General features: G+C 32.6%; 1 protein-coding gene across 1 annotated transcript in view; it reads left to right on the forward strand.

Moving 5' to 3' along the window:
• Positions 1-27,700, forward strand: part of Dhc36C (Dynein heavy chain at 36C) — a 46,136-nt gene that overhangs the window by 1,482 nt on the left and 16,954 nt on the right. The window contains exons 2-24 of the mRNA XM_018505922.1: positions 89-390; positions 846-1,146; positions 2,229-2,374; positions 2,451-2,604; positions 3,475-3,624; positions 5,335-5,523; positions 6,667-6,770; positions 6,828-7,097; positions 8,488-8,792; positions 9,920-10,274; positions 11,931-12,404; positions 12,965-13,345; positions 13,758-14,194; positions 14,292-14,407; positions 15,214-16,036; positions 16,310-16,872; positions 17,246-17,443; positions 17,644-17,775; positions 18,929-19,472; positions 21,776-22,287; positions 23,730-24,076; positions 24,842-25,228; positions 26,835-27,453. Coding sequence (XP_018361424.1) covers positions 155-390; positions 846-1,146; positions 2,229-2,374; positions 2,451-2,604; positions 3,475-3,624; positions 5,335-5,523; positions 6,667-6,770; positions 6,828-7,097; positions 8,488-8,792; positions 9,920-10,274; positions 11,931-12,404; positions 12,965-13,345; positions 13,758-14,194; positions 14,292-14,407; positions 15,214-16,036; positions 16,310-16,872; positions 17,246-17,443; positions 17,644-17,775; positions 18,929-19,472; positions 21,776-22,287; positions 23,730-24,076; positions 24,842-25,228; positions 26,835-27,453 — 7,743 coding nt within the window. The 5' untranslated portion in view covers positions 89-154. The remainder of the gene's footprint in view (positions 1-88; positions 391-845; positions 1,147-2,228; positions 2,375-2,450; positions 2,605-3,474; positions 3,625-5,334; positions 5,524-6,666; positions 6,771-6,827; positions 7,098-8,487; positions 8,793-9,919; positions 10,275-11,930; positions 12,405-12,964; positions 13,346-13,757; positions 14,195-14,291; positions 14,408-15,213; positions 16,037-16,309; positions 16,873-17,245; positions 17,444-17,643; positions 17,776-18,928; positions 19,473-21,775; positions 22,288-23,729; positions 24,077-24,841; positions 25,229-26,834; positions 27,454-27,700) is intronic.

The raw sequence follows: 27,700 nt of genomic DNA on the forward strand, positions 1-27,700 counted from the left end.
ATATTAAAATATTTTATTCTAGAAAGGTCGTGTATGAATTAAATTGCTTGAAGTTTCGCGAACAGTGATATTATTGTATATTTTCCAGAGATAAATTAGAATTCTGTTAAATGTCGCATAATTGTGACATTAATTGTCATAATTGTGATTGATTATGGAAGTTTCATCTCGTTTGGAAAAAACGAAGGCACGAAGGTACGAATCCGAGGATGCGATTCGAATACCGAAGATCCTCGACACGAAGGTGGAACCGCTGTTTTCTCTACCGTCGGACTTGATGAGTCCTAAAAGATGTAAGAGGAAAGGAGAGGCGCTAATTAAAGGAAAGTTACAAAAATTGCGTGGCGCACCTCACACAGTGAAACGCCTTCGCGAGGAGAAGTTTCGCAGGTACAAAAAGCAAATCCGAAATTTGTATGTCCAAATAATTCCGAATATTTACTCGGTGCAATCAAAGTCAAGGCAGTAATTAAACATAAGTTTTCAAGTATTTTTTTTACGTCAGATCTAAACATGTGGCACAGTCAACGTAAATATAATTAAATCTGAATTATTTAATTTATATAAATCTACGTAACTATATTAACTTAATAAAATTATAAAATTATTATAATAAAAAATTAAATTTGAATTGAATTATAAAAAAATGTTAAATGTATGAGGATATATTAAGGGATGAAAACTAATTACTCAACAGATGCTAAACCAATTACTTAATATAAAGTGAAACGATTTATGTTATTAATAATGCGAATTAAGAAAATATAATGATACCCGATTAATTATTGTATTATTCTCTTGGAAGAAGTTCGAAGCTTTAAATGAATCTCGATCCTTGCGATTAGATTTATGGTGGGTTTGATAGTGAAACCAGAACTGGAAATGGATGTGGATCTGAGTGACGATAAGGACGTCAATAGATATTATTATTACATTTGCAACGGAGTCGATACAATTCGCACGGTGAGCATCGAGGACGTTTTCGTCGAGGCGATACTCGATCTGGTTCCCGGCAGCCTACGGGTGAAATTTCCCGATTTTGCCGGTGATCTGATCCTCGAGATCAAGGAGGACTTCACAAAGAACATGAAGAAGGCTATCGTCGAGTTCGCGCTCGCGGATCCTTTCGAGGAACATCCATCACAGGTTGGCTATCGGAAGAAAGATCGGATTATAAATGAGACTTCTATATCAATTTGAGAATAAAATCAGATCGGAAGTAATTGAAGATAAGCTTAATATTTTATCGACAAGATTCTCAAGTATAAGAAAAATGTCGAATAATATTTCAATGTGAAATATTAAGGCTTACGTTTATTAAAAATAGACATTTAAATCGGACATTGAAATCTGAGAATTTTAAATTTCAAATATTCAGTGACACAAGATTTTCTATCTCAACGTACATTGAATCGATTATTTCAGAAATCATGTAAGTCGATTTTTGTCCAAATTGAGATATCAGGGGATTCAGAATCAGGAGGTAGATACATGATTTTCTTTAAAAACCACATTAATCGAGTATTTCTTTCCTAGATATCAAGTTTATTATAATTTAGTGTGAGACACAATATAGTGACTTAAGTCTTCTTACATTATACAATAAAAATACACTCATTAATGAAATATTGTAGCATATTGGAATTTAATGAGTTATGAGTTTACTTTTTTTGTACTTTTTTGTATATTATTTAACAATAAAGCTAAATATCGTTTATTTTATTATAATGTCGTTTATTTATACAACCTGTTATTTTATAACGTCTAGAAGACTGTCATTACATTTACAGAATTTCCTAATTAAAAAATCCTGTGTCATATGTATGGAAATGCTCACTTTCTTAAAAAACGACATAAGTAATTAATATTTTAATATTCATTTTTAGTTATTTTAAGAAATAGATTTTAAAAGCGATATGTTCCATTCAAAATTAATACGTGAGATAATAAGACAATTTACACATATTTTTACAATTTTTAATTACTTTTAGCATTGCAGTTTTAAAAATTAGAACATTTTTTCAATCCTCCAAAAAATAGATTTTTTTACTTACGGAGTTACTGAAATCCGATTCATATGTAGATAACTGTTGTAGTAACAAAAATGTATTGTGAACGTTGATTTATTTTATTTCATTGTCTCGATGCTTGTTTTGTAAACTGCGAAATGTAGACTAGAGATCGGAGTTCTTGCCGTCGGCGATTTAATTGTGCCGATCGCGTTGCAGTTTGACATGATTCAGGAGGACGAGCGGTATATTCTGCCGGACTCACGGAAGCAGATAGAGCACTGCCGCGAAATTCTGCATACCGATCTGTATTTGATAAATCCCTGCATGCGAATGACTCTGGAGCAGTGGGCTCGCGATTTCAGGTATCGATCGGAATTATGAACACGTTTGATTTGCGCTGTCGTGACTTGTTCTAGCGAATAACGTCGATTCTTTCAGTCCATTTCGGCTGATCAATTTGGAGCACGTCGTCGTGCACAAGGAAAGCTGGGATCTGACGAATTTTCACACTCTAATCGCTCGTCAGATCGTCGCCAATCGGCGAATTCTGAAGAATGTCTGGTATAGCGGGATTCAAGAGATATTTCTCGTGGTAAAACATTGAAAAAGAAATAAAATGTTAAATATCGCTATATTACATTAAAAGAAGAATCAGGCAAACCAACTTTATTTTGCTTGATTTTTATTCTCTCTGTCTTCTGTTAAGCTTTCATGGATTTTATATTTATTTCTTTTATTTACCCAAGTATTTATTAAATTAATTTTGTGCCCGACGGCTGAATTTTGGAATAAATTAAAAGTTATTTCTGGATTTCTCGACTCTTCACTTTCTTTGTTTGTTTATTTGTTTATTATTTTTGCTCATTATTTATATGATAAATCTATTTAAAGATGTATTAGTTGTACAGTCTTTGCGAAAAGTGACTGGAATTGAAAATTCATACTTTTTACATAAAAATGAATGTTTATTCGTAAAAAACAGATCAAATTTATATCTAACAATACAATTTTATAGTTTAAATGAAAATTTTCTTATTTATCTTATTTTTTTAAAATATGCCTATTTTTATATAAATAATTTTTTAATTACGTTTTAAATCGCCACCAAACTTTTCGTATCACTTTCAAATACAACATAAAACAATCTGTAATTCTTTCCTTGGATTAATGGATTAATCGTACATTATGACTCTGCGATGATATATACGTTGAAGATGGTCCAAAGATATAATCGAAACGTTCGAAATTTCTTTACCTACTTTTAATATTGACTTTGATTTAATCTTTCTATGTAAATTTTTTATTTATCAACCGCATTTCGCGTTTGATTCAAGTTTGCCCTTTTGCATTATTTATCGTTACATATAACTTTTTTGTAATTTTAAAATATTATTATGAAATAATACATGTAGTACATCCTTAAAAGCGAGAAGCTTTGATTTTTTAATTCGTTCCTTTACAGAATAACAGAAAGAATATGGTGCCCAGCCCGCTGCGACGTAAGCAGTTCAAACGGTTCTTCGATTGTGCCGGCAAGGTGATGGAGGAGCAGCTTTTAAGGGTCTGCAAATGCTCTCTGCGGGATTTCGTTAATTACATCGTGAACGGCAAGGTGAATATACATATCTGCCTTTGCGATCGACGCGAAATGATTTTCAGACGTGGGAAACACGCACGCGTTCGGCGTTTCCTTCCTCCGTTTATCCGCTGTCGCGCGAGCGTTATTGGAACACCACGAGACACAATTTCCATCAATTTCTGCTTATCAAGGCTTTTCAAGGCTGTCCGCTCGTTCATCGCCTTGAGCCCCTATCGCGCACGTAACCCAGATGTTATGACAATCAATTGGAGATTTAAAAGTCATAAACAAAAGATGACAGCTGATAGCGAAATTTAGAAGTTGTTTATTTTGCATCTTCTGTAGGTTATTAGAGGATGGTATTTAGAACAATAATAACTTTTCTCTTTTTCAAATTTTAAGATTTTGACTTTGTTTTTATTTAATTTTTTTTTGCAGATAGTATTATTGATACGTAACTTTTTCTAGAATTCCCACTTTTGTCTTTACTTTGATTGTCATGCAAAGCTTTTGATTAATATCAAGAAAATAGAAGAGCAAATATAAGAGTCAAACTTAAACAATTGATGTATATAATATGAGCCATTTAAAATCTGTACATTCTTAATTACTTAATTACTATAAGATATTTGATGATATATTATTACATTACGTTACATTACATTCCATGTCTCGGCATCTTGTGCCATCTTTAGATATTCAAAGAATGCAGGAAAAAAACACAGTAACAAAACGCAGTAATAAAATGATTTTAATTAACGTTTAATCAACATTTCCTGTAACTTATGAGCTGATAGTATTCAGAAAAATATAAACGATTTTTCTCTCTTTTAAATTTTAAACTTTCGATTTTGTTTTTATATCAGTTTTGCACCTAAGTAGGTATTATTGATAAATTACCTTTCTGGATTTTCTAAAATTTTCATTTTTGTTTTTATCTTGATTCTCACCTGAAGATTTAATTGACATTTATTCTGCATTTCTTGCAAATTATGAGTGAATAGTATCTAGAAAAGTAAAAAAATTTTCATCTTTTAAAAAATTTTTGAACTTTCCACTTTGTTTTTATAATATTTTCGTAAATCAGTAGGTATTATTGTAAAACCATTTTTTTTTAATTTCCTAGAATTTTAATTTTTGCTTTTATCTTGATTTTCACACGAATTATTAACAGACATTAATTTTGTTTTCTTGTAAATTATGAGCAAATAATACTCCGAAAAAAAAAAGGTTTATAGATTTCTTTAAAGCTTTGAAATTATAAACATTAAATTTCACTTTTAATTAATTTTTGCAGAAATAGATATAATTGTGATAATGAATTTTTCTGAAATTTTACTTTGTGTCAATATTGGGGCCTCAATTTCTGGCTAATATTGGCTACAAATTGGCGTTCCAATATTCGGCCAATATTGGGGGCCCCAATTTATGGCCAATATTGGCAATACATTGTCTGGCCGATATTGGGGCCAATATCAAAGTATAGGCAATACTTGTATATGTAATAGATAATACAAGGCCAATGTAACTCTGTTTCTAAAATTTTTATTTGTGCTCAAAAATTCATGTAGGTAATCGAGCTGTAGACAATAATTTTTTTGCGCAAACGAACTGTCTGCAAAAGTGATGTAAGCAAACGATACTGTAGAAAAATGATTTGTAGGCAAATGATTTGTAGACAAATGATTTGTAGGCAAAGGGAGCCATACCGTTTCGTACTATCTCTTTTGTATTTCTCCACAGCCCGTAGCTTGCCGCTTTAACGTGAGCATCGTTGTGGTCTCCAAGGAACTCGCTTTCCAACCATCTTTTGACAAATTTAAGGAATCGCTTTGCGACATTCTCAGGGCGATATGCGATGCCGTGAGGAATTTTGAAAGATTAGAGACACAACTCTACCTTGATTGGGCAGGACCTCAAGAATTTCTCAAGGTTCCACATCATAAAATATGAAGATCCAAGTGAAGAACTGACTTCCTGTTCTGAAATCTTTGATCATAAAATAAAAATCGGAATAAAATCATTTCTCTTGTCTCTATCTTTTAATTCATTATTACGTAACTATCTAGAATATATATGTACTAATTTTCAATTTCAATAATTGTTTACACATACAAGAGATAGACGGAATAATTTTAACACCTAACTATTTATTTTACTGCTTGTTTTGTTAATAAGAAATTGGATCATTTATTTTTAATATACATTTTATTCTTGTTGGAACAGTCACTCAATGCTGGAATAGCAATGGAATGTCATACTATTCTTTTAGTAAAATGTCTTTTAATTGTTTATATAGCGATATTGGAGAGAAGGAAACTTTTTTCTTATTTTATTTTCCAAAAATTTTCCTTTATTCCCCAAAATTTCTTCATTTCTCCTAACCAATGTAGTTTTCTGATTTAAATATCATTTATGGTTTTGAAGAGCAAAGTGAGAAACAAATTTCCTCCTCTAATATGTTTTAAATAATTAGAAGATGTTCTGTCAGAGAAGAATAATATATAAACATAAAGTAATAATAACGTAATATCCATATTATAATTTCGCATTTAACAATATAACTGTTACGTAAAAAATATATATTATGTTATATGTGTTTATACAATTAAGTGTGTAAAAGTGTAATATTGACGTTATGTTACTGCTAGTTGCTGTTTACTGGGATTGCAGCTACTATACTTTTCAAGCATGTATGACATATATTGACCCAACAAGGATAGAATCTGTATTTAAGGCAAATTATAATAAGGTCAACTTCTTATTAATGAAATAAGTTGATGGCATATTTTTCACATTATATTTTGTCATATTTTGTCTATCTCGAATCCTGTATACATAATAAAAAATTATCATTAAAAATTTAAATTTATACGTAATAATTGTTATAACTATTATTTATATAAAATCATGTAATAATTTTAAAGAACCACAATTTTATAAATTCACGTTTTATAAATTTATGTGTAAAAACAATGAAATTACATATATTTATGTTTACATAATAAATCGTAAATTGTTAAAATACTTGTCTCTTAAATTATTATTACAAACAGTTCTATGTGCGCTTCACAGCCGCAGATATCGCAGACCATCGTGGAGCGGCTCAAGAGACAGATAAATCAGCTGATTGATCGTGAAAGAATAATCCCGGAGCAGAAGATGGCAGAGTTGAGAAAGTACTTATCGATCTTATTGCCGCAGGTGGCTGCGATAACGTCCGTTTTTTTTTGCAGATTCGCTCAGCTCTACAACGACGAGGAACTCGGCCGGACGGAGGCTTTCTTGCTAAACGAGAGGATGAAGCTGGAGGAGTACGAGAAGAAAATTAAACTCTATCACGATCTCGTCGGAAGAATACCGATCGATATCGAGAGGACAGTTTTCGCGGGATTCTTCGAAGTTTCTCACGCGCCCTTCGTTACGGCCGTGGTGGAGAACGTTGAGCATTTCAAAGGACTACTAATTCAGCGTCTTGTCCACCGATATCAGAATACGGCGAAGAAGTGAATATTAAATATATATAACGCATCTAAAACTTTTTAAAATTAAATATTAAAAATCTTTATTAATTTTTACTTTTAACTTTTCGCAATTTATTAGCTTTTAATTAATATTTTGGCAGATTTGTGCATAGCATGGACTTCATTATTTAAAGATTGATTTAAGAGACGAAACCTATTTTTTAAATCTTACAGCTTTTTTTTTAGTAAGATTTATTATAAGTCATTATTTTATTGCATTTGATTGTTTGGTTTGAAAGGCTTATTCCACGAACGCTGGATAACAGTAGCGAATTTAAATTTATTTGTATTTAATACATAGAGATATTTAAACGATCTGTCATCTCAGATCATCTTCAGTATTTAAATTAAATCTTTATAAATTCAACATAATTAAGCGACTCATTCATTACACACATATTCTACGGTTATATTTCGAGATTGTTCATTTCTACTATTTAACAATTATCCAATATATCTTGCATCTAATATATAAGTACGTGACTATATCCAACATAGTTGTTCGTCCTATTATATTCCAATTTATGGGCTGCACCAGATTTGTAATTCTCTTAAGTCAGATCCCATACTTTATTGCATTTCTTGCCTCAAATACGTTTTAACGTCACTATGATAGCTTTCTCTGTAAAGATAATCATTACTTTGAGAGGACCACACATATTTTATTGGAGCATGTAGTAGAAAACGTTCTATATGACGTCTATGTGTTGAAATTAGTCCATATTAAAATTTTGGTGTTGAATTTTTAATATATCTGCTTGTTAATTTAACATTGTGTGATTCTATTATTTAAATATTTTATATTAAATTGATATTCAACACTTTTTATTGTTAAAATAATGCAATTTGTGAGTAAGACGATAAATTATAAGTAATAAAAAATAATATATTTTAAAACGTCAATTTTAAGATAAATGAATGAAGTGTATTAATTTATATATTATAAATGTTAATTTTACTGAAAAAATATGATTCCACAATCGTGTCAACGTGTCAACGTTATATTTTTTATGTTATAATTTCTTTTGTAATTTATTTTTACTTTCTAACAATTTACTTTGTGTAGTTAAAATTTGAGTGGATCTTTGGAAGACACAAAATGTGTTAAATTTAACATGAATTTTTTAACTATATAGATAATTATAATGATTATGCAAAACTTGAACTTTGTATTATTTTTTTATTTATATGCAACGAGAGATTATTATAATAAAACATGCATAGACTGTAACTTTTTTGCATTTAGCACGTGGTATTAATTGCGGAGTAATTTTTAAGTTATTCTGTGAACAATTAATTTGAGTTTCCCCTATGATTCTCTATCCCGGAACATTATATAGTGTTCATTTCTCTCAAACTAATCTGTATCCAGTGCCATAGCGGAATATGAAGCTATATCCGAGCGAGTCCTCACCCCACCTCCCAATACCGCGGCTCTGATGGAACTCATCAAGTTTGTCCGAACTACCAGTGACGTCACTCTAAAGAGCCTGGAGCTCAGACTGCTGGATGTGATCGAGCACATCGCGTTCCTGTCGGATTACTGGCTGCTAACGGAGAGCGAGATAAGTAACAACAGCGTGGTCTTCGAATGGTATCACAGAATGCCCCAGATCTTCGAGGACAACCGAGTGATCGTCGAGAACAAGACGCAGGAGTACCAAGATGCACTGAAAGGTGGTATCATTCCCTCGATGATACTCTGATCTCGACAATAATCTGGATTAATTAATTTAATTACTTGAATTATATTCAGCCATGTTCAAGATTAGAAATCCTTATAAATTTCATAATTTTTAGTACATATAAATTTAAATAGATACAACAAAGTTTGTTAATATATAGCTTTGTTTAGTAATAAATTGTTAATATTTAATATTTTATTATGTACTTTTGTTTTCTGTTCTATAACTTCTGTAATTCTTTTTGATAAACTCTCTACTAGTTTTCTGTAAATGGTATATTCGTCCCAATTTTTTCATAATTTTAATTTATAAATCTTGTTTCGAAATGAATTTTCGATTACAAATTTTTTTCTTTAAGTGACCTCCTAAATGTTTAATTGAATTAAAGCCAGGACTTTGTGGAGACCAATCTACGACATTTTTTTATATTATTAACATGGCGTACTTAAACACAATTATGCAATAAATTCCAGAAAAATAGGCACACATGGATCTTAACTAATTCCAAGAAATCATTAAAAGAAACAGTAAAATTTGTAACTTTTTAAAAAAAACTAATTAGTGAGATACCTGCACCAAGAAAAAATGAACTAAATTTTAATAAATATTTGTTTAGATAATATTAATTTAACATTTATACTTACGATAAATAAACCGTAAATACGGTAAATATTTATATCAAATGAAAAAATTATTGCTGAATCAAATTAATATACTCAAAAAATGTGTTTACAAATGTATAAATATTCAGCTAGTATCATTTAAACAAATATTATTAACATTTAGTACATTTTTTCTCAGTAATAATTTTGGACATGACTGTATTATTAATAATTTAAACTGAGGCTCGTAGAATTTCGTTACATCGAAATAAATTTATTTTTTTCTAAAAGTATAAACCACGTATTTTTTTAAATTGAATATTTGATTTTTTTTAAGTAACACCCAATAAAAAATTGATCACGAACTCGTCGAAAATATTTTATATTTACATGGCGCGTATTTGCGTTTATCAAAATTAATTTATTTTGTGTTTGCCTTTTTTAAAATTATTTTATTTTCGACGTTAATATTACGCGTATAAATATTTTGAAAGACACAACCCGGTTTTTTTTACAGTTAGATATCAGAAATTTGTCGAGGAACTGGACTCGTACGTGAAGCAAGTGGAAGAGATGCAATACTGGGGCGACATCGAGGAGGTATATCGGTATCAGCGCAGGGCGCAAAATTTGGAGAACCGGTTGATCACGGCAATGGACAAGATCGACAAGTTCAACGAGGAAGAGGTTGCTTTCAGCTGGGAAATCACGCAATATCCGTTACGAAAACGGATTGCTGATCGTTTGCAACCGTTCAAGAAGCTCTTTGACAGCATCTGCGAGTATTTGACCAAATATGACAAATGGATAAACAGCACAATCGGCTCTTACAACCCCGAAGAGATTGACAATGATGTAGGAACATATTACAGGTCGATATTCATCAAACCAAGCAAAGTTATAACAAAACCAAAAACAAAATTTTGTAATAAAAATAAGAAAATTCTCTTTTTAGAATAGAAGATAAGGACGAGAAAAATTACATTGTTACAAGGTTTTTGTTTTTCAACACCTGGATGGTGATTCTTATGTATTTAGGATTACCGTCCGTCCTCTTTTCCCTGGACACCATCCTCTTTTTTATGACGTCCAGGGACGTCCGGGGGGGTTTTCGAAAGGCGTTCGGGATAATCATGAGAGTCCAGGGTTTTGTATAAAAAGGAAATATTTTTTGACTGGATGGCAAAAAAAACTTTGGCATATAAGTTTAGTGTTGACATTAAAGATTGGCAGCCCTGTAGGACGCACAGGTTGAGAATAAAATTTATCCACATATAGTGTAATGCCAGCGCGATGTTCGTCGCGCACGACCTGTAAGATGTTATACTGCAAACATGATAATAAAGAAGTGATAGTATTGTGCAATTTGTAAGGAAAAAGCAATTAAATATATGTACTTATGGCGTTTTCGGCCCGGCTGGGTTTGCACCAACCTGAGTTGGATTAATAGCGTTTTGTGCTCTCCTATTGGTAGAGCGTGTGACGTTAATCTATAGGAAAGATTAATCCAACCAAGATTAGTGCAAACCCGATCGGGCCGAAAACGCTATTAAGAAATTATAGGAAAGATTAATCCAACCAAGATTAGTACAAACCCGATCGGGCCGAAAACGCTATTAAGAAGATAGGTCAAATATTTTTTGATAACGTATTATCAATTAAAGAAAAACCTCTGTTAATGGAAATATTATTTATCTAAAAATTTAGAAGGCTCTTATATGTGAAATAATTATTTCTAGAGCACCAAAAAAGGTAAGCAAATGTATGCGTCCGGGGTAGCAAACGAAATGTCCGGGGTTTTCGGTTCGTCAGTTCTAGTTTTTAACTTTTTGAAATGGCAACCCTGTATGTATTTATAGCTGCTGAAAAAGAATATAAAATTAAAAAATCCACAAATCTGTGGAAATCAAGGATTTTATTATAAAAAAACTACAAATTAAAACTCTTCATAACTTCTTTTTTTTATTTTATATAATAAAATACTTAAAAATTCATCATTCGGGGTTGAGAAACAAAAACCTTGTAAATTAGTGTAATTTTTTTTTAACATTAAGTTTTGTTAATAAATTTCATTATTTTAATATGTCACTAAAATTATACATAAACAAGAAAAAAAAACATTATATCATTACATTTATTTGTAGATTATAAATTTAAATACTGTAAAAACATTTAATAACATTAAATTCGCGTTATTATCTATATAAGAAATTCAAAGCAGAGTTTATAAAAATTAAAAGTGATTTAATTTTTTAAAAACATATCTTTTTTTAGTGTAAAAGACTTTGTAAGATATATGCATTCGTTACTTGTTGACAAACAACAAGTTGGTCAAAATTTATTACCTTATTAAAAAACTTTACTCATTACTATGATAATATCTATCTTTTCTATAATTATTTGGCTATAATCATCAAATTGATTTAATTTAGGCATAAAAATTAAAAATTGTTTAACAACGGTGTCATTTATATTATTATTACGTCGCATTTGTGATGTTGGTTTTTTGACGATAAAATCGAATGTAGGACGATCTACAAATTGGAGAAGGCGTTCCAGGAGCCGGACGTGCGTGAACTAGCGGCCGCGGTTCGTGAGAGAATCGAAGAGTTTAAGGATCGGATGCCAGCGGTGATGACTCTGGGTAATCCCGGAATGAAAGCGCGGCACTGGGATCAGATCTCGGCGATCGTGAGCATTCCGATCAAGTTCGATGCCGATCTAACACTGGGCAAGGTCCTGATTATGGGCCTGGACGCTTTCATCCCGCAATTCGAGAGCGTCTCCGAAGCTGCCACGAAAGAGGACACTCTGGAAAAAGGCATGGACAAGATGCATCGAGACTGGGTCGATCTGACCTTCACGGTGAATCCTTACAAGGACACTGGCACCTTCGTCATCGCCGGCGTCGACGAGATACAGCTCTTGCTGGATGATCACATTACAAAGGCGGTGACCATTAAAAATTCGCCCTACATCAAACCCTTTGAGGCTAGAATAATGTAAGAATTAATTGTACGAAGAGCTTAACGCTGAAAATAATGAATTAACATATTTCCAAAAGCTTGAACCTTAATTTATTTTAATATATCTTTTAATTAAATTATTGTTTTTTTATTTATTGTTATTTATTAATTTATTATTCTTCTTTATATTAAAACGTGATAATTTGTATCATATCTTATCTCTATAAATATTGCTACTTATAATTTTTATTATTGTGTTCTAATTTATTTGCAATTTTATTTATTTATTTTTTTAGTATATTATATTTTCAATATTTATAAATATTAATTATTATTTTGATACTATAAATTACAAATTACATTTCTAATTGATAAAATTATGAGAATTTCAAATTGATAAAATTAATGTTATTATTTAATTAATTAAATTTATTTTATTTGATAAATAACATATTTTATTTACGTAATCAATTTACTTTATTTAATTTTACTTTATTTAATTTTATTTATTAGTTAGCATTTTATTAGTTTTACATTTGTGATTTGTGTATAATAACAATTATTTAATATTATTACGTGAAATTTTTTAATTTTAGCAAATGGGAAAAGACATTGCACCTGCTGGAGGACATTCTGGACCAGTGGTTGAAGGTGCAGGGCACGTGGATGTATTTGGAGCCAATCTTCACCTCGCCGGACATCCAACAGCAGATGCCGGAAGAAGGAAGGAAGTTTGCGCAGGTTGACAAGATTTGGCGGGACATCATGAAGAATGTCCACAACGAGCCGCACGTTCTCGCTATCGTCGAGATCGAGAAGATGCTGGAGCGTCTGAGAAAGAGCTTTGGGCTGTTGGAACTAATTCAAAAAGGTCTGAATGAATACTTGGAGAAGAAGAGACTCTTCTTCCCCAGGTTCTTCTTCCTCTCCAACGACGAGTTGCTGGAGATTCTCTCCGAGACGAAAGATCCGACACGGTAAGTAATTTCTAAAATCTCAAATTCAGAAATACTAAATGTATAATAGTAATAATAACAATCTGCAGAGAAAGTAACTTTAGTTTCTAATTTTACATATAAAATTAATAATGTATAATGTTAATTTCGTAAAACTTGATCTTATACTTATTCATGTTTTTAAATTTCTATTTTAGATATATCTTAATGTGTATATTTTTATTTTTATTTCACCGATAATAAGAAAGATAAATTAGACTTCTTCCACTAGATTGTTTTTCTGACAATGAGAAAAATCAAATACAATTAAAATAAATTGTTTATGTAATTATAAATAATCTATTTAAATAATAACATAATTTATTTGTGATCTTTTATTTCAAGAACTTGAAGGATATAAGACTATTTTTTATTAAATGAAATTATTCTTCAGCGTGCAGCCGCACCTGAAGAAATGTTTCGAGGGCATAGCTCGACTGAGGTTCAACGAAGACCTTGAAGTGCTGGCGATGCGATCCACGGAAGGTGAGGAGGTTGTTATCTTAGAGACTATATCCACTTCCATCGCTAGAGGACAAGTCGAGAAGTGGCTGATCGAGCTCGAGGCGGAAATGCGGAAAAGCGTGTGTCACATGGTGAACCAAGCGATCCTGGCGTACCACATGAAGGCAAGAACGACTTGGGTCCTCGAGTGGCCCGGTCAGACTGTTCTCTGCGTAGATCAGACGTATTGGACGCAACAAGTCGAGGAGGCCATGCTGAAGGGAGTGGCTGGTTTGGAGAGATACTTGGCGCAATGCCAGGAAGAGCTCAACGACATCATTCTACTGATCAGGGGAATTCTCTCGAAGCAGAATCGCATCACGTTGGGTACGTAATTAAACTGGTACTTCTAAAACATTTTGGAGTATCTTTAATAATTTTACATATTGATGGGAAGTGTTTGTTGTTTGTTTTTTTTTTTTAGAGGCGCTGGTTACTTTGAATGTTCACAGCAAGGACGTCCTCGCGGACCTCTACAAGGAGCAAGTTGTAAAAAATACTGACTTCAGATGGTTGTGTCAACTTAGATACTATTGGCTGGTACGTCTGTTTAATTAATATTCAAATTATAGTTAGTGCGTTGCAAGACTTAATTTCAAATACGTTATTTTAACGTATCTTTAACTTATTTCTAGATAGCACAAAATGATCTATGAATAATTTTATGAAAGTCAAATGTTCTTAATTACCGAATATTTGAATCGAATTCTGTAAATATACATAGAATGTTCTATTCAGAAATTTATATTTATAATAAAACGACCATTTACAAAATGTTCCTCAGAATATTCATAAAGTTAATAAACTATATATGCACGATGTACTTATTTTATCATAAAACAAGATTAGGTCTACATATATAAAAATATACATTCAATATTCCATTGAATATTGTATAAAATGTTTTATGTGTATTCAGTAAATATATATATTCAATAGTAAGTTATTCAAATGTATTATAAAAATACGATTAATATTTTATAGGTTTTTTTAGTATTTCTATAGAATATATATATACAGATATTTTTAAACAAATAGAACATTCATAAAATGTTTATGTGCTTTCTGGCATTTTTGTATAAAACAGAGAAAACTACTTTTTTTTATAAATTTGAAAAAGATCTAGTAATACGATTTTCTGCTTAACTTTTACCTTTTAAATTTATAATTTAATAAATTAAATAAATTAATTGAATTTATTGAATCAGTACATATAATCAAAATAGCGTTTATAATTACAATTGTATTAGTAATTTGCCAAATTAATTCGTTACCTCTATTGTATTTTCAATATTTTACTTCCGATTCTCTGCATTATTTACTGCAATTACATCTTGTCCGAGTAGGAGGACAACATGTGGGCGTACATGATCAATTCATATATACGCTACGGCTGCGAATACCTCGGCAATACATCTCGCCTGGTAATCACTCCCCTGACGGATCGATGCTACCGCACCCTTTTCGGCGCCTTGAGCCTTCACCTGGGCGGCGCACCTGAAGGACCGGCCGGTACTGGCAAAACGGAGACCACGAAGGACTTGGCAAAGGCGGTCGCCAAGCAGTGCGTGGTCTTCAACTGTTCCGAGGGCCTCGACTACATCGCCCTGGGCAAGTTTTTCAAGGGTCTCGCCTCGTGCGGCGCCTGGTCCTGTTTCGATGAATTCAACCGGATCGACCTGGAGGTCCTGTCGGTCGTCGCGCAGCAGATCCTGACGATTCAATGCGCGATCAACGCCGGCGCCGAGAAAATGATCTTCGAGGGTACGGAGATCTACCTCGATCCCACCTGCGCTATATTCATTACTATGAATCCGGGTTACGCTGGCAGAACCGAACTGCCGGACAATCTCAAGGCCCTCTTCCGGCCAGTGGCAATGATGGTGCCTGATTACGCTCTTATTGCGGAGAATACCTTGTATTCTTACGGCTTCTACAATGGTAGACCGTTAGCCGTGAAGATCGTCACCGCTTACAAGCTCTGTTCGGAGCAGCTCAGTAGTCAACATCATTATGATTACGGCATGAGAGCAGTTAAATCCGTGCTAATCGCCGCCGGTAATCTGAAGCTTCGCTATCCCAATGAATCCGAGGATATCTTGATGCTGAGAAGTATCTTGGATGTTAATTTACCAAAGTTTCTAGTCCACGATCTACCGCTCTTCGAAGGTAGATTTTCTTCTTGCGTCTTTTTTTTTCTAATTTAGAGACGGAACAATAATCCATCCAATTTTTTTTCTTAATTTGTTTGACTCTGTAAAAAATATATGTAGGCAAAATGAATAATTTTTTAAATATGTGCGTTTTCTTTATATAAATGATTCAGCTCGTTATTCATAAAAGTATTAATTAAATGCGATTATAAAAAAATAAATATTAACTGAGATTAAAGTTAATCTACATTGGTAAAAAAGGATTTTAAGGGATTTTCTTTAACACCAGGAATAGCTTCGGACCTGTTTCCCGGCGTTGTGCTACCAACGCCAGATTATACACACATCAACTCGTGCACGCGGGATGCGTGCGCCGCGGCGAATCTGCAGTGCACGGACCACTTCCTGGAGAAGATCCAGCAGATCTACGAAATGATGATCGTGCGCCACGGCTTCATGATCGTCGGGTTGCCGTTCGGCGGTAAAACTTCAGCCTACAGAATGTTGGCGGACTGTCTCGGCCTCTTAGAGGACAGAAAGTTGATGGACGAGCATCGCGTAGAGATCACTGTCATCAACCCCAAGGCCATCACGATGGGCCAATTGTACGGCCAATTCGATCCCGCGTCGCACGAATGGAGTGACGGAGTTCTGGCGGTGTCCTACCGAGCCTTTGCCACTTCCATTAACCTGAACAGGAAGTGGCTGGTCTTCGACGGCCCGGTAGACGCACTTTGGATCGAGAACATGAATACTGTACTGGATGACAATAAGAAACTCTGTCTTACTTCCGGAGAGATCATCCAGCTCGCACCTACGACGAATCTGATTTTCGAGCCTATGGATTTGGAGGTAATTCATAAATTATTTTAATTCAACACATTCTATCAAAGTTCGTTTGTGGAAAATGATTATCTTACCATTGTGTATGCAGAAAAATTTTTTTAAACAAAGGGTCAAATTTTATCTCTTTTAAATTTGTAATTATCGGAAAGTAATTTAAAAATGCATTATTATTTTAAATTCATGTAGATTCATGTAATTTTATTAAACGATTGACCGAAAATTGATTTCTCCATATGTTTTCTGTAAAAAAAATAAAATCATGATTTTTAACCCTCTTCTTCTAAGCATAAAATGTTTGCTTTTAGAAAATAAGTAGAAAATTTAAATTTTACATTCAAAACTTAAAGTTAAAAATTATTATTATTATTATTATTATCAGGTTGCATCACCTGCCACGGTGTCACGGTGTGGTATGATCTACATGGAGCCGGTGAGTCTGGGTTGGACGCCACTTTTGATCTCGTGGCTGAACACATTACCGCCCAGTTTCACCGAGGATATTAAGAACCATTTGAAAGACATGTACCTGCGTTTTTGTCCGCCTCTGTTGCATCTGATACGTCGTTGTGGCGCAAAGGTCTAAAAAAAAACTGCTCTTTCTCACGAAATTTAAAGTCTTCAGATTCTTGTTCCCAACGCTCAATTCTGGATTCATGCTTGAAGAATATCAATTGTTAGGAAAAGAATAAACAAATAAACTTTGTTCGTGTTTTACGCGAAACTTTTCTCGTTTCCGTCGGAAATTACAAGTTCTCACAGTCGTCTCTCTGCCTGCAGGAAATGATAACGATGCCGGATGCTAATCTAACGCGCTCAGTTATGTACCTGTACGACTGCTTCCTGGATGATTTTCGCGACGTGAAGTACGTGAGCGCGCTTTCCGATTTGGACATGAGAGCGCAAGTGGAAGTGAGTCTAAATTATACTACATAAATTGTGAAATCATCAGGTACCTTTTCAGATATACTGTTATTTTACTTTTAAATTGGCAGAAAAATTCCAATTCTCAAAGAAACACAGTTTCCTATTTTTTATTCATCTTACCAATAATAATAATTAAACAGGAAAAATAACAGGTACAGTTATTTTTTATTTATACAGTTATTTCCATTTTGTTTCATTTTATATTAGCAGAAAAAATTCTGATATATAAAAATGTATTTCTTGAAAAAAATGCAGTTTGCTATTTTTTATTTATTTTCTTAATAATAATGGTATAAACACAAAAAGATTAAACGGATATAATAAATTTTCATTTATTGATTATTAATCTTTATTTGACACCGATTTAAATAAGAGAGATATTCAGAAATTAATTAAATTATAATTAATTATATAATTATAATTTTACAATTACAGTTACATTAAACTAATAACCACCATTAATAATTTTATGTTTAAATATATACCGAATCTACCGACATTTTCGATCATTTTATAAAGCATGAAGTCATTTTAGAGAAGAAGTGTTTAGAAAGACATTTGCCGATATCTATAGTTAATTCTTATATTTAAGATTGTTTTAAGTACAGTCTTAAGATATTATGAACTAATCAAAGAGCAACATTAGCATCTTAAAACATTAGTCTTACATTGGCAGATCCAAAAAGTCAAAGGGAGGTCACTGGTGCAAGTAAAAGCTTTTTTATAAAGTCAAATATAAAAAAATAGAACATTAAATTATTATTTAAATTATTATATTGAAAAGTATTATTTAAATGTACAAAAAAAAAATTTATAAAACGTTTTATTTAAAATTACGTTAAGACCAAACAAGAAGAATAATAAAACGTTTTATTTAAAATTACGTTAAGACCAAACAAGAAGAATATAATAGAATCTGTTTTCTACATTTAGGAGTTTCTTAAATTAAATAATATTTTTGGAACGTTAAAATTGTGATTAATTCAGAAATATTATATAACATTTCGCTATAAATATTTTTGAAAAAGGAGAATTCAATGGGAAAGCCGCCTTTATAGTTCCTTTTTTGTGGATCCATCAGTGCTTATTGTCTTAAAATAAGAACGAACTATGAATATCGGTCTTATTCTTTTCACAGGGCTGCTTCTTTTTCTCATGCATCTGGGCAATGGGCATCACACTGATGGCCAACTATCGCGAGTGGTTTAATATTCTCTTCAGGGCGTTGGCGGAACGTGAATTTCCGCAGGAAGTTCGCCAACGCTTTGGCATATCGCCGGAAATCGGTAATCCGAGGGAACCCTACATAGTCTTTTTGCCGATCACCGGATCGGTCTTCGATTACAAATACATCAAGGAGGGTAAGGGCAGGTGGAAACTCTGGCTGGAGGATCTGAAGGATGTTCCGCCGATCCCCAAAGACATGCCGGTGAATCAGATCATCGTCTCCACGGTGGAGACCGTCCGATATTTCCATCTCTTCTGGTACCTCGTTCGCCATCACAAGCCAGTCCTTTTGGTCGGACCGACGGGCACCGGAAAGTCTGTTTATATTATGGAGTTCCTGCTGAAGAAGAATAACCCCGAGATCTTCAAACCACTCTTTGTGATATTTTCGGCACAGACTACTGCCAATCAGACACAGGATATAATTATGAGCAAGTTGGATAGAAGGAAGAAAGGTTTGTCTCTTGAATTAGATATATTAGATAGATTAATTTTATTAAAATTATACGGAAAAATAGTTTTGCTGTATCTAAAACTTTAGTAAGATACAAATCTGAAATTAATTTTGTTAGATTATCAAATTATTGTAATTATGTAACGTCACTAAATTACTAGATTTTTTTATTGAATCCGGGGACTGGTTTCAACTTTTTTGCGAAAGATGCATACGAGAAAAGTTAATCCATATATAAAATTACTGTTATTTTATATATTGTTTTATATTGTTTAACAAATTGTATAAGTAAATCGGAATTTAATATATTAATGTTATAAAAATATTTTCAATGTATATTACATTTTTTAAATTACTATATCAATAACACATTATTATCAGTGCTAACACTGCAATACTTATCTTTCTATACATCGAAATGAGAAAGAACAAGAAGAAAAAAATACGGGTAGATCAAATAAGATGTAGTTGTTCGTCAATTGTTTATTTCAGCGATAATTAAACAATGAATGCATTTGCAGCAACAAGGTTATTATCGATGGAATAGAATCAATAATCACAGAATTATGAAACTCGGCGTGCGCTAATGTCATGTTGCATATACGTATATTGTACTAAAACATGTCGTAATATAACATCGTTCCTGTAGTGCCAATAATCTAAGAATTCGAGGACATTCTGGGGACAAACTTTGTATGAGGACACAAAGTTCAATCCGAGGACTGTCCTTGGAAAATGAGAACGTTTAGTAACCGTATAAGACGCTTAAGCTAATTGCTAGAATGTTAAAACTTTTTGCAGCATTGTTTATTATGCTTTCCTACATAATTATTTTGTTTTTTACATCATTATTTTGATGGTCTAATACAATTATTTTCAGATCTGTATCTACCTAAACTTTTTATATTTCAACATTTTTTATATTTGTTTTTTTTGTGTATTATTGTATTGTATGATTACTGAAATTACTTTACTAAAACCACGTGTGAGATAAAGAAGAAGTCATTATGTGAGCTAATCAATTAAAATTTTATAGGTCTTACCACTTTTGAAGTTATTATTGACGGATGACAATATTTTGTTTAAATATTCTATTTAATATATATATACATAAACACAAGATAAAAATTATTAACACTGGAAATTATTCAGATTGCTTCCTCCAATAAAATTAAAAGGACATTTCAAATACCATAAAGTTCTATAACTTCCTGGAAGATAGTTATAAAGCTTTTTCTAAAAAGCATTTTAAACTTATTTTAAAGTACGAGATCAAAATCTCGTTAAGTTTTTTCTTGCAAAAAAGGGAGTTGTTTTTAACTTTGCTCAAGGGCATTTTAAAGAAGAGGCTTTTTAAGCTTTTAGAACATCTCGGGCGAAGTTAAAAAAAAAAAACAATTTGTTTTCAGCTCCGTGTATGATCTTGAAGCTGAACTTTTTCGTTGAGTTTGCATGATCGACATAGAAATGCGGCCATTTAAAGTATAATATTCGCAAAAAATATAATTGATGGGTTTTAGAAGCGGAGGAAGCAAAATGTTATTTTGAAAATAGTTCTACGATTATTAGAAGGCTGATATTTAAACAGCCTATTCTTATTTTAAGACCGTCTTAAGTAATGTCTTAGGTTACGGCTTTGTGGCTGATGTTCATCATCCGTCTTTATTTTAAGACCGTCTTAAGTAATGTCTTAAGATGCTAATACAGCTCCGAGACATTACTTAAAATAGTCTTAAGCTTATAACATCTTCAGACTGTCATATATACTTAAGACGGTCATATATACATATAAGAACCAACTGTATATCGATCTGTGATTAGCTTGTGACATTTTAACACTGTATTTATATAAAACAGTCTTAAATATAAGGATATTGTCATAAATATCGGTTTAAGATACGTTTGTAATTCTGTCATTTTTGCCACAAAAAACTTGACCAATTACGAAGATAGAGAAGACTTTAGGCAAAAGTCTGTTTTGAAAATAGTTTTTACCCAGCAAACACAAAGTTACATGTAACGTACCTGTTAGTTGTAATTTCTCACTCAACAATATAATTATAATATAACACACGTATTATATTACAGTTATATTACATGTAACTTTCTGTTTGCTGGATATATATATTAATTGTTACTTTGTAATACTTTTGTAATTTCATCATTTTTTATTCAAAGTGTTTTTAAATTTGTCGAAAAGCCCATTTACCTATCTTTAGTTATCATTATCATTATTATGGTCATCATTATTATTATCATCATCATGATCGTCACTATTGTTATTTAGTAATTATTTCTGATAAGGTTTGTATGGCGCGCCGCCCGGCCAGCACTGGGTGATCTTCGTAGACGACGTGTCGATGCCGCAGAAGGAACAGTTCGGCGCGCAGCCTCCCATCGAGCTTTTACGTCAATGGCTCGATCACTGGACTTGGTACGATCGGAAGGACGTGGTACCGATCAAGCTCGTGGACGTCCAGCTGATGTGCGCGATGGGTCCGCCCATCGGCGGACGTGACGTCACACCACGGTTCAAGCGGCATTTCGTCACCCTGGCGATCTCGGAGTTCGATGACGACGTCCTGGTCACTATATTTAGCAGGATTACCGCCTGGCACTTCACTACCCGTGGTTTCCCAGACTTTTTTGACCCGTGCATTAATCAACTGGTCTACGCCACCCTGGACGTGTATAAGGAGACGAGAACGAACCTGCTGCCGACCCCCGCAAAGTCACATTATCTGTTCAATCTGCGGGATTTCTCGCGGGTCATTCAGGGCGTGCTGCTCTCTACTCCCGAAGCCATCGTCGATCTGGTATGATGTCAACTATGAAAATAGAAATCGTGCAAAGTTGTTTTCTTAATTTGTTTTTTATTTTAAGAGAAAAAAGGGAATAATTGTAAAATTATTGATACTTTTGCTCCTATATCTTCTTTTTTGAAGAATTAAAATTATTCTTTAAAAAAAATATATCAGACTTTATTATACATTATCTTCACTTGATGAATAATTTAATAGATAATAATAAATACCATTATGGTAACATTAGACTGATATGTTAATATACATCAATTAGTAGAAAAATGCATTATTCGGTTTTTTTGCTGGATCTTACAAGGGAAGGTAGTGTAAACAGACTTTGCCTAACTTTATGTTTTAGTACTCTTCATTAATTCATGAGCAAGTGGCACGATGTAATATTTAAGTATTTATGACAAATTTGCATCAAAAGTTTCTTGTGCGCCTTTTTATGTAACTTTTTACAGAATGTAAATTTAAATGAACGATCAGGCAACGTATGTAAAAAACTTATTTTATAATCATAACGTTATTTTAACGTTTGCAATTATACGAATAATATTCGCCATTTAAATAAAAATTCTAAAATTTTCGTTGCAAATTTCTCGCGAAATTTTTAATATTACGTTTTGCTAATTGAGTGAATTAATAGGTGATAAGTGCTAAAACATATTTGAGCGAAAATCATGCTCATATTACTTGGTTCTTTCCTCAGTGTTTAACTCTTAGTATCCATACTGAAAAAAAATACAGTGAATTTTAATAAATATTTAGTTGAATACTGCCAATTAAACATTTATTTACAGTAAATAAATATTTGTTCAGTAATAAAAAGATTGTTAAATTAAATCAACTAATTAATTTCTTGTATCAAATAAATATATGTTTATATTTAATAAATATTTAATTGGCAGTATTCACAACTAAATATTTATTAAAATTGACTAATTTTTTTTCAGTGGAATGATGACTTTCCAGTCATTTTTACTACACACGATGGGTCGTTTGCGTTTTGAGTTAATTTTTGTTATTATTGTTACAAGTGTATACAAGTATGATTAAGCAATTCTTACATATTAACGTCTTTAAAAAATATTTGTAAGTTTGTGTATTTAAAAAAATTGTATATACATGTTATAATTAATTACTTGGTACTCCCAATATTTTAAAGAAAGAAAATGTGCAGATGATTCATTCTGTGTATTAAGGATTTTTCGGTGTAAATTTATACGTATCTAATTGTGAAAACTGCGTGTCGATTTAATTTTCGGTCTTAGAACGCAATTTTAAACTGAATCGGATAGTAACATCCAAATTACGTTGACAAGTAATTTAATTATATAGATGTCAATAAGCATCTTAAAAAATTATAAAGAGTTTTTTGTGAAAAATATTAATATTTTACAAATATATTTATTGGATAGAATTAAATGATTTTTGTTTAATAAATTTTTAAGATAAGCATGAAGCGGCTGTGGGTCCATGAAGTGCTCCGAGTTTACGGGGACCGATTGGTCGACGAAACCGACAGTAAATGGCTGGTGGAGCAGATTCGAAGGACTATAAAGGAATGCATGGGCGACAACATGGACCGACTTTTTCGGGATTTGCAGGACGAGCCTGGTGCAGAAATAACGGAGGTGCATTTGCGAAATCTCATTTACTGTGATTTTCACGATCCAATTGCCGAACAGAAGATGTACATAGAGATTCAAGATTGGGATGCTCTCGCTGAAGCCGTAGAGGAATATCTCGCGGAGTACAACGATATCTCAAAGACGCCAATGGATCTGGTGCTTTTCAGGTATGTTTTCAATTAATTTTGAAAGAAATTGCTTTAATCGCATTAAATTTTCATTATAAAAGTTATATAAAGCAAAAAGAGAGATCTATTGTTCTAAACTGAAAAAAAATTTATCAAATTTTAATACATACTTCTTTGAATAGTATTAAGTAAATATAAATTTACAGTAAATAAATATTTATTTAATAAGAAAATGATATAGTTAAATCAAATTAATAGTTTTCGATTTAAATAAATATATGTTTACATTTGGTAAATATTTATTTAGAAATATTCAAACAAATATTTATTAAAATTAATTTTTTTCAGTGTACTATAATTAAAAAAAATTATCAATGTGAAGATTAGTTCAAACACTATCGAGAAAATTTAAGAAATAAAATAGTAATTATACTTAGGGTGTGTGTGTGTGGCGCAGAGAATTTTCCCAAAGTCTCTACATTTTTTATTAAAAATCTTCTGGCAAAATAGCTTAGATATTGTATAATATCTCTAATATATTCTTATAAAATAGAAATTAATTCTATGCAATACTTGATGTTAAAAAAATCTTGAATTTATATTTATTTTGGACGCTGTCTAAAATAACTCTTTCCTTTAAAGAAATTTAATAATATAAGTACAAAATTAGTTAATGTTTAATTACTTATTTTGAATATTAAAAGCATCGTCGTTAAGGCTTTGATTGCTGAAGATCTCGAGGTAAATTTTATTACAGCGAATGGTTAGACACACAATTAATTAAACAAATTAATTTGCCCTCAGATTCGCGATAGAGCATCTCTCGAAGATCTGTCGGGTGATGATGCAGCCGCGTAACCACGCTCTTCTGGTCGGCATGGGCGGTTCCGGACGGCAATCCCTGACGAAATTGGCGTCTCACATATCCGACTATGAGCTTTTCCAAGTGCAGATATCACAGCAGTACGGCATGTACGAGTGGCACGAGGACTTGAAGAACATCCTGCGGAAGAGCGCAGCGAGCGACCTGCATACAGTCTTCCTCTTCATGGACACGCAGATCAAGGAAGAGGCCTTTCTCGAGGACATCAGCAACTTGCTCAACTCCGGCGAGGTGCCCAATCTTTTTGCAGCGGACGAGAAGTCCGAGATCTGCGAGAAAATGCGAATCATTGATCGGCAGAGGGACAGGTTTGTCTTTCGCGAATAGAATTAATATTCCACTGAAATCGGATAATTAAATTTTTGATTAATCAGCGATAATATTATTACATCTTTCGTGACGTAGACCGTATTTATTAAATTCTGTATAATAAGAGCGAAATTGTTTCAGTAATTAATAATTACGCTACCATTCTTCGCAACGTAATAAAGTACAGAAAATTTTGAATAATATTAAATATAGAGAATGTTATCTTTTAATTTTGGCTTTTGTAATTATCTTTTACGTTGATTTTACCACGATTTTTTTGAGATAATATTTATTTAACGGATTTCTCTTATCGATAAATGTTAACATTAATTGAAAGATTATAGTTAGAGAGAGATTTCTTTATCAAGCAAATACAAATTTACATTTTTTAAAACAGTTTACCTTTTAAAATTTTCCTATTAATTAAGGGCGTGTTTAATAAAATTGATTGATAAACTTGAAAAATTTCAGATTAAAACAGAAATTAATCATTTATACATTAAGCTTTAAAATAATTTGAGATTAAAAATCAAAGAATTGGTAGCCTCGGTATAATGTAAAAGGCTTAGGAATGCAAGAGATCCGGGTTCGACTCCCGCTCGAGGTAATATTTTTCGCAATAAGAATTAATTATTTACAGATTTTAATATGTCATTCAACATTATTAAGGTCGTTTCGAAGATGCGAATAAGCATACAAAATTTGTTAAATTGCAAGTCAATTTAACTCGTGATATTAATGCTGTAATTTAATAGAGTTGACGTTTCAAGACCGAAAAATTATTTCGGCGCGCATTTCTAAGAACTACATACGTAGTATTTAAATTCACTAAGAATCATACAAGCATTGATCCAGCTAGACCGTTTAAGGCTTTGATTTTTATAGTTTGTTATCAACGAATTGAATTACAAAAATAAAGAAAATACACGCCAGGTATATGAGAAACATAGTTGATTGAATTTGGAACATTCCCAGAGCAATTTTTTTAGAACAATTTGTTTTAGTTTGTTTTATAAAGTAATTCTAAATGCCACAAACAAAAACACAAAATATTCTGATCGAATTAGAAAATTTGAAATATGTCGAAATATTTTCTATTTTCTGACATTTAAAAGTTACTCTGTGCAAAAATAGAAATAGAAAAAAATCGACGCTTAATTTATGTAGGAAGAACTTTTTATTATTTGAAGGATGATTTATCGAGCATAAGGATGTCTTCTGAATTCAATCAGAATATTTTTTGTTTTTATCTGGCACTTGGAAGTTATTCTGTGCACAACTAAAAATGGGACAAATCGTTTTTGATGTAACTTGAAGGATGGCTTATCAAACACAAGAGTGTCCTTCTGGCATACGTATTCAATCGGAATATTTTTTCTATCTGCAACATATAGAAGTTACTGTGTACAAAAGTAGGAATGGAACAAACTGTTTTTAAAAAATCACTCTGAGAATGTTCAAACTTCAGTCAGAGCCGAGAAATATTAAAAATTATACTCTACAGAAAAGTTGAAGCGATACCTTTCACATTTCAATTAAAATATTAAAAATAATAATTAAAAATTAAAACGAGATTGATATTTAACTTTTCTGACTCGTATTTAGATCCGTGCAGACGGACGGCAGTCCGGTGGCTCTCTTCAACTTCTTCGTGCAGACGGTGCGTGAACACCTGCACGTAGTGGTGACAATGTCGCCAATCGGCGACAATTTCCGCACCCGAATCCGCAAGTTCCCCGCGCTGGTGAACTGCTGCACCATCGACTGGCTGCAACCCTGGCCCGAGGATGCCCTGCTCGCAGTCGCCACGCAATTCCTTGGCGAGATCGACATGCCGAAAGACGAACGTCGCGCCTGCATCGCGATGTGTCAGTATTTCCATACGTCCACGCAGAAGCTGACAAGGGATTTCCTGAGGCGGCTGGTTCGTCACAATTACGTCACGCCGACGTCCTACCTGGAGCTCATCAACACGTTCAAAGATCTCCTGGATCGAAAACGGAAAGAGGTACTGCAGGGTAAGAGAAGGTACGAAGCTGGCCTCGACAGGCTGGACAGCACGCGCAAAGAGGTCAGCAGGATGCAGCAAATCTTGGTAGCTCTTCGGCCGAAGCTGCTGGTGGCTGCGAAAGACGTGGAGGGCATGTTCCTGGATGTGCAGCGACAGAGCGAGGAAGCCAGCGAGATCGAGCAGGTCGTTAAGAAGGACGAGGAGGCCGCTATGGTGAGAACAGATTTCACGACTGCAATATCTTATCATCTTTATTGTCTCTTTTGTTGATCTATTACAATTATTTTATTTTAATTATTTAATAATTAATTTCTCACATGGATTTTATGAAAAATTGTTCAATTTCTACAGTCTTAGCTAAAAATATTAGACAATAATATTGTTTTCATTCATCTCTCTCTCCAGAATTCTTTTATCTGCTTTGTTATTTATTGATTTATCGACATTATACATATAAATT

The sequence above is a fragment of the Trachymyrmex cornetzi genome, unplaced genomic scaffold, assembly GCF_001594075.2.
Source record: "Trachymyrmex cornetzi isolate Tcor2-1 unplaced genomic scaffold, Tcor1.1 scaffold220, whole genome shotgun sequence".
Taxonomy (NCBI): Eukaryota; Metazoa; Arthropoda; class Insecta; order Hymenoptera; family Formicidae; genus Trachymyrmex; species Trachymyrmex cornetzi.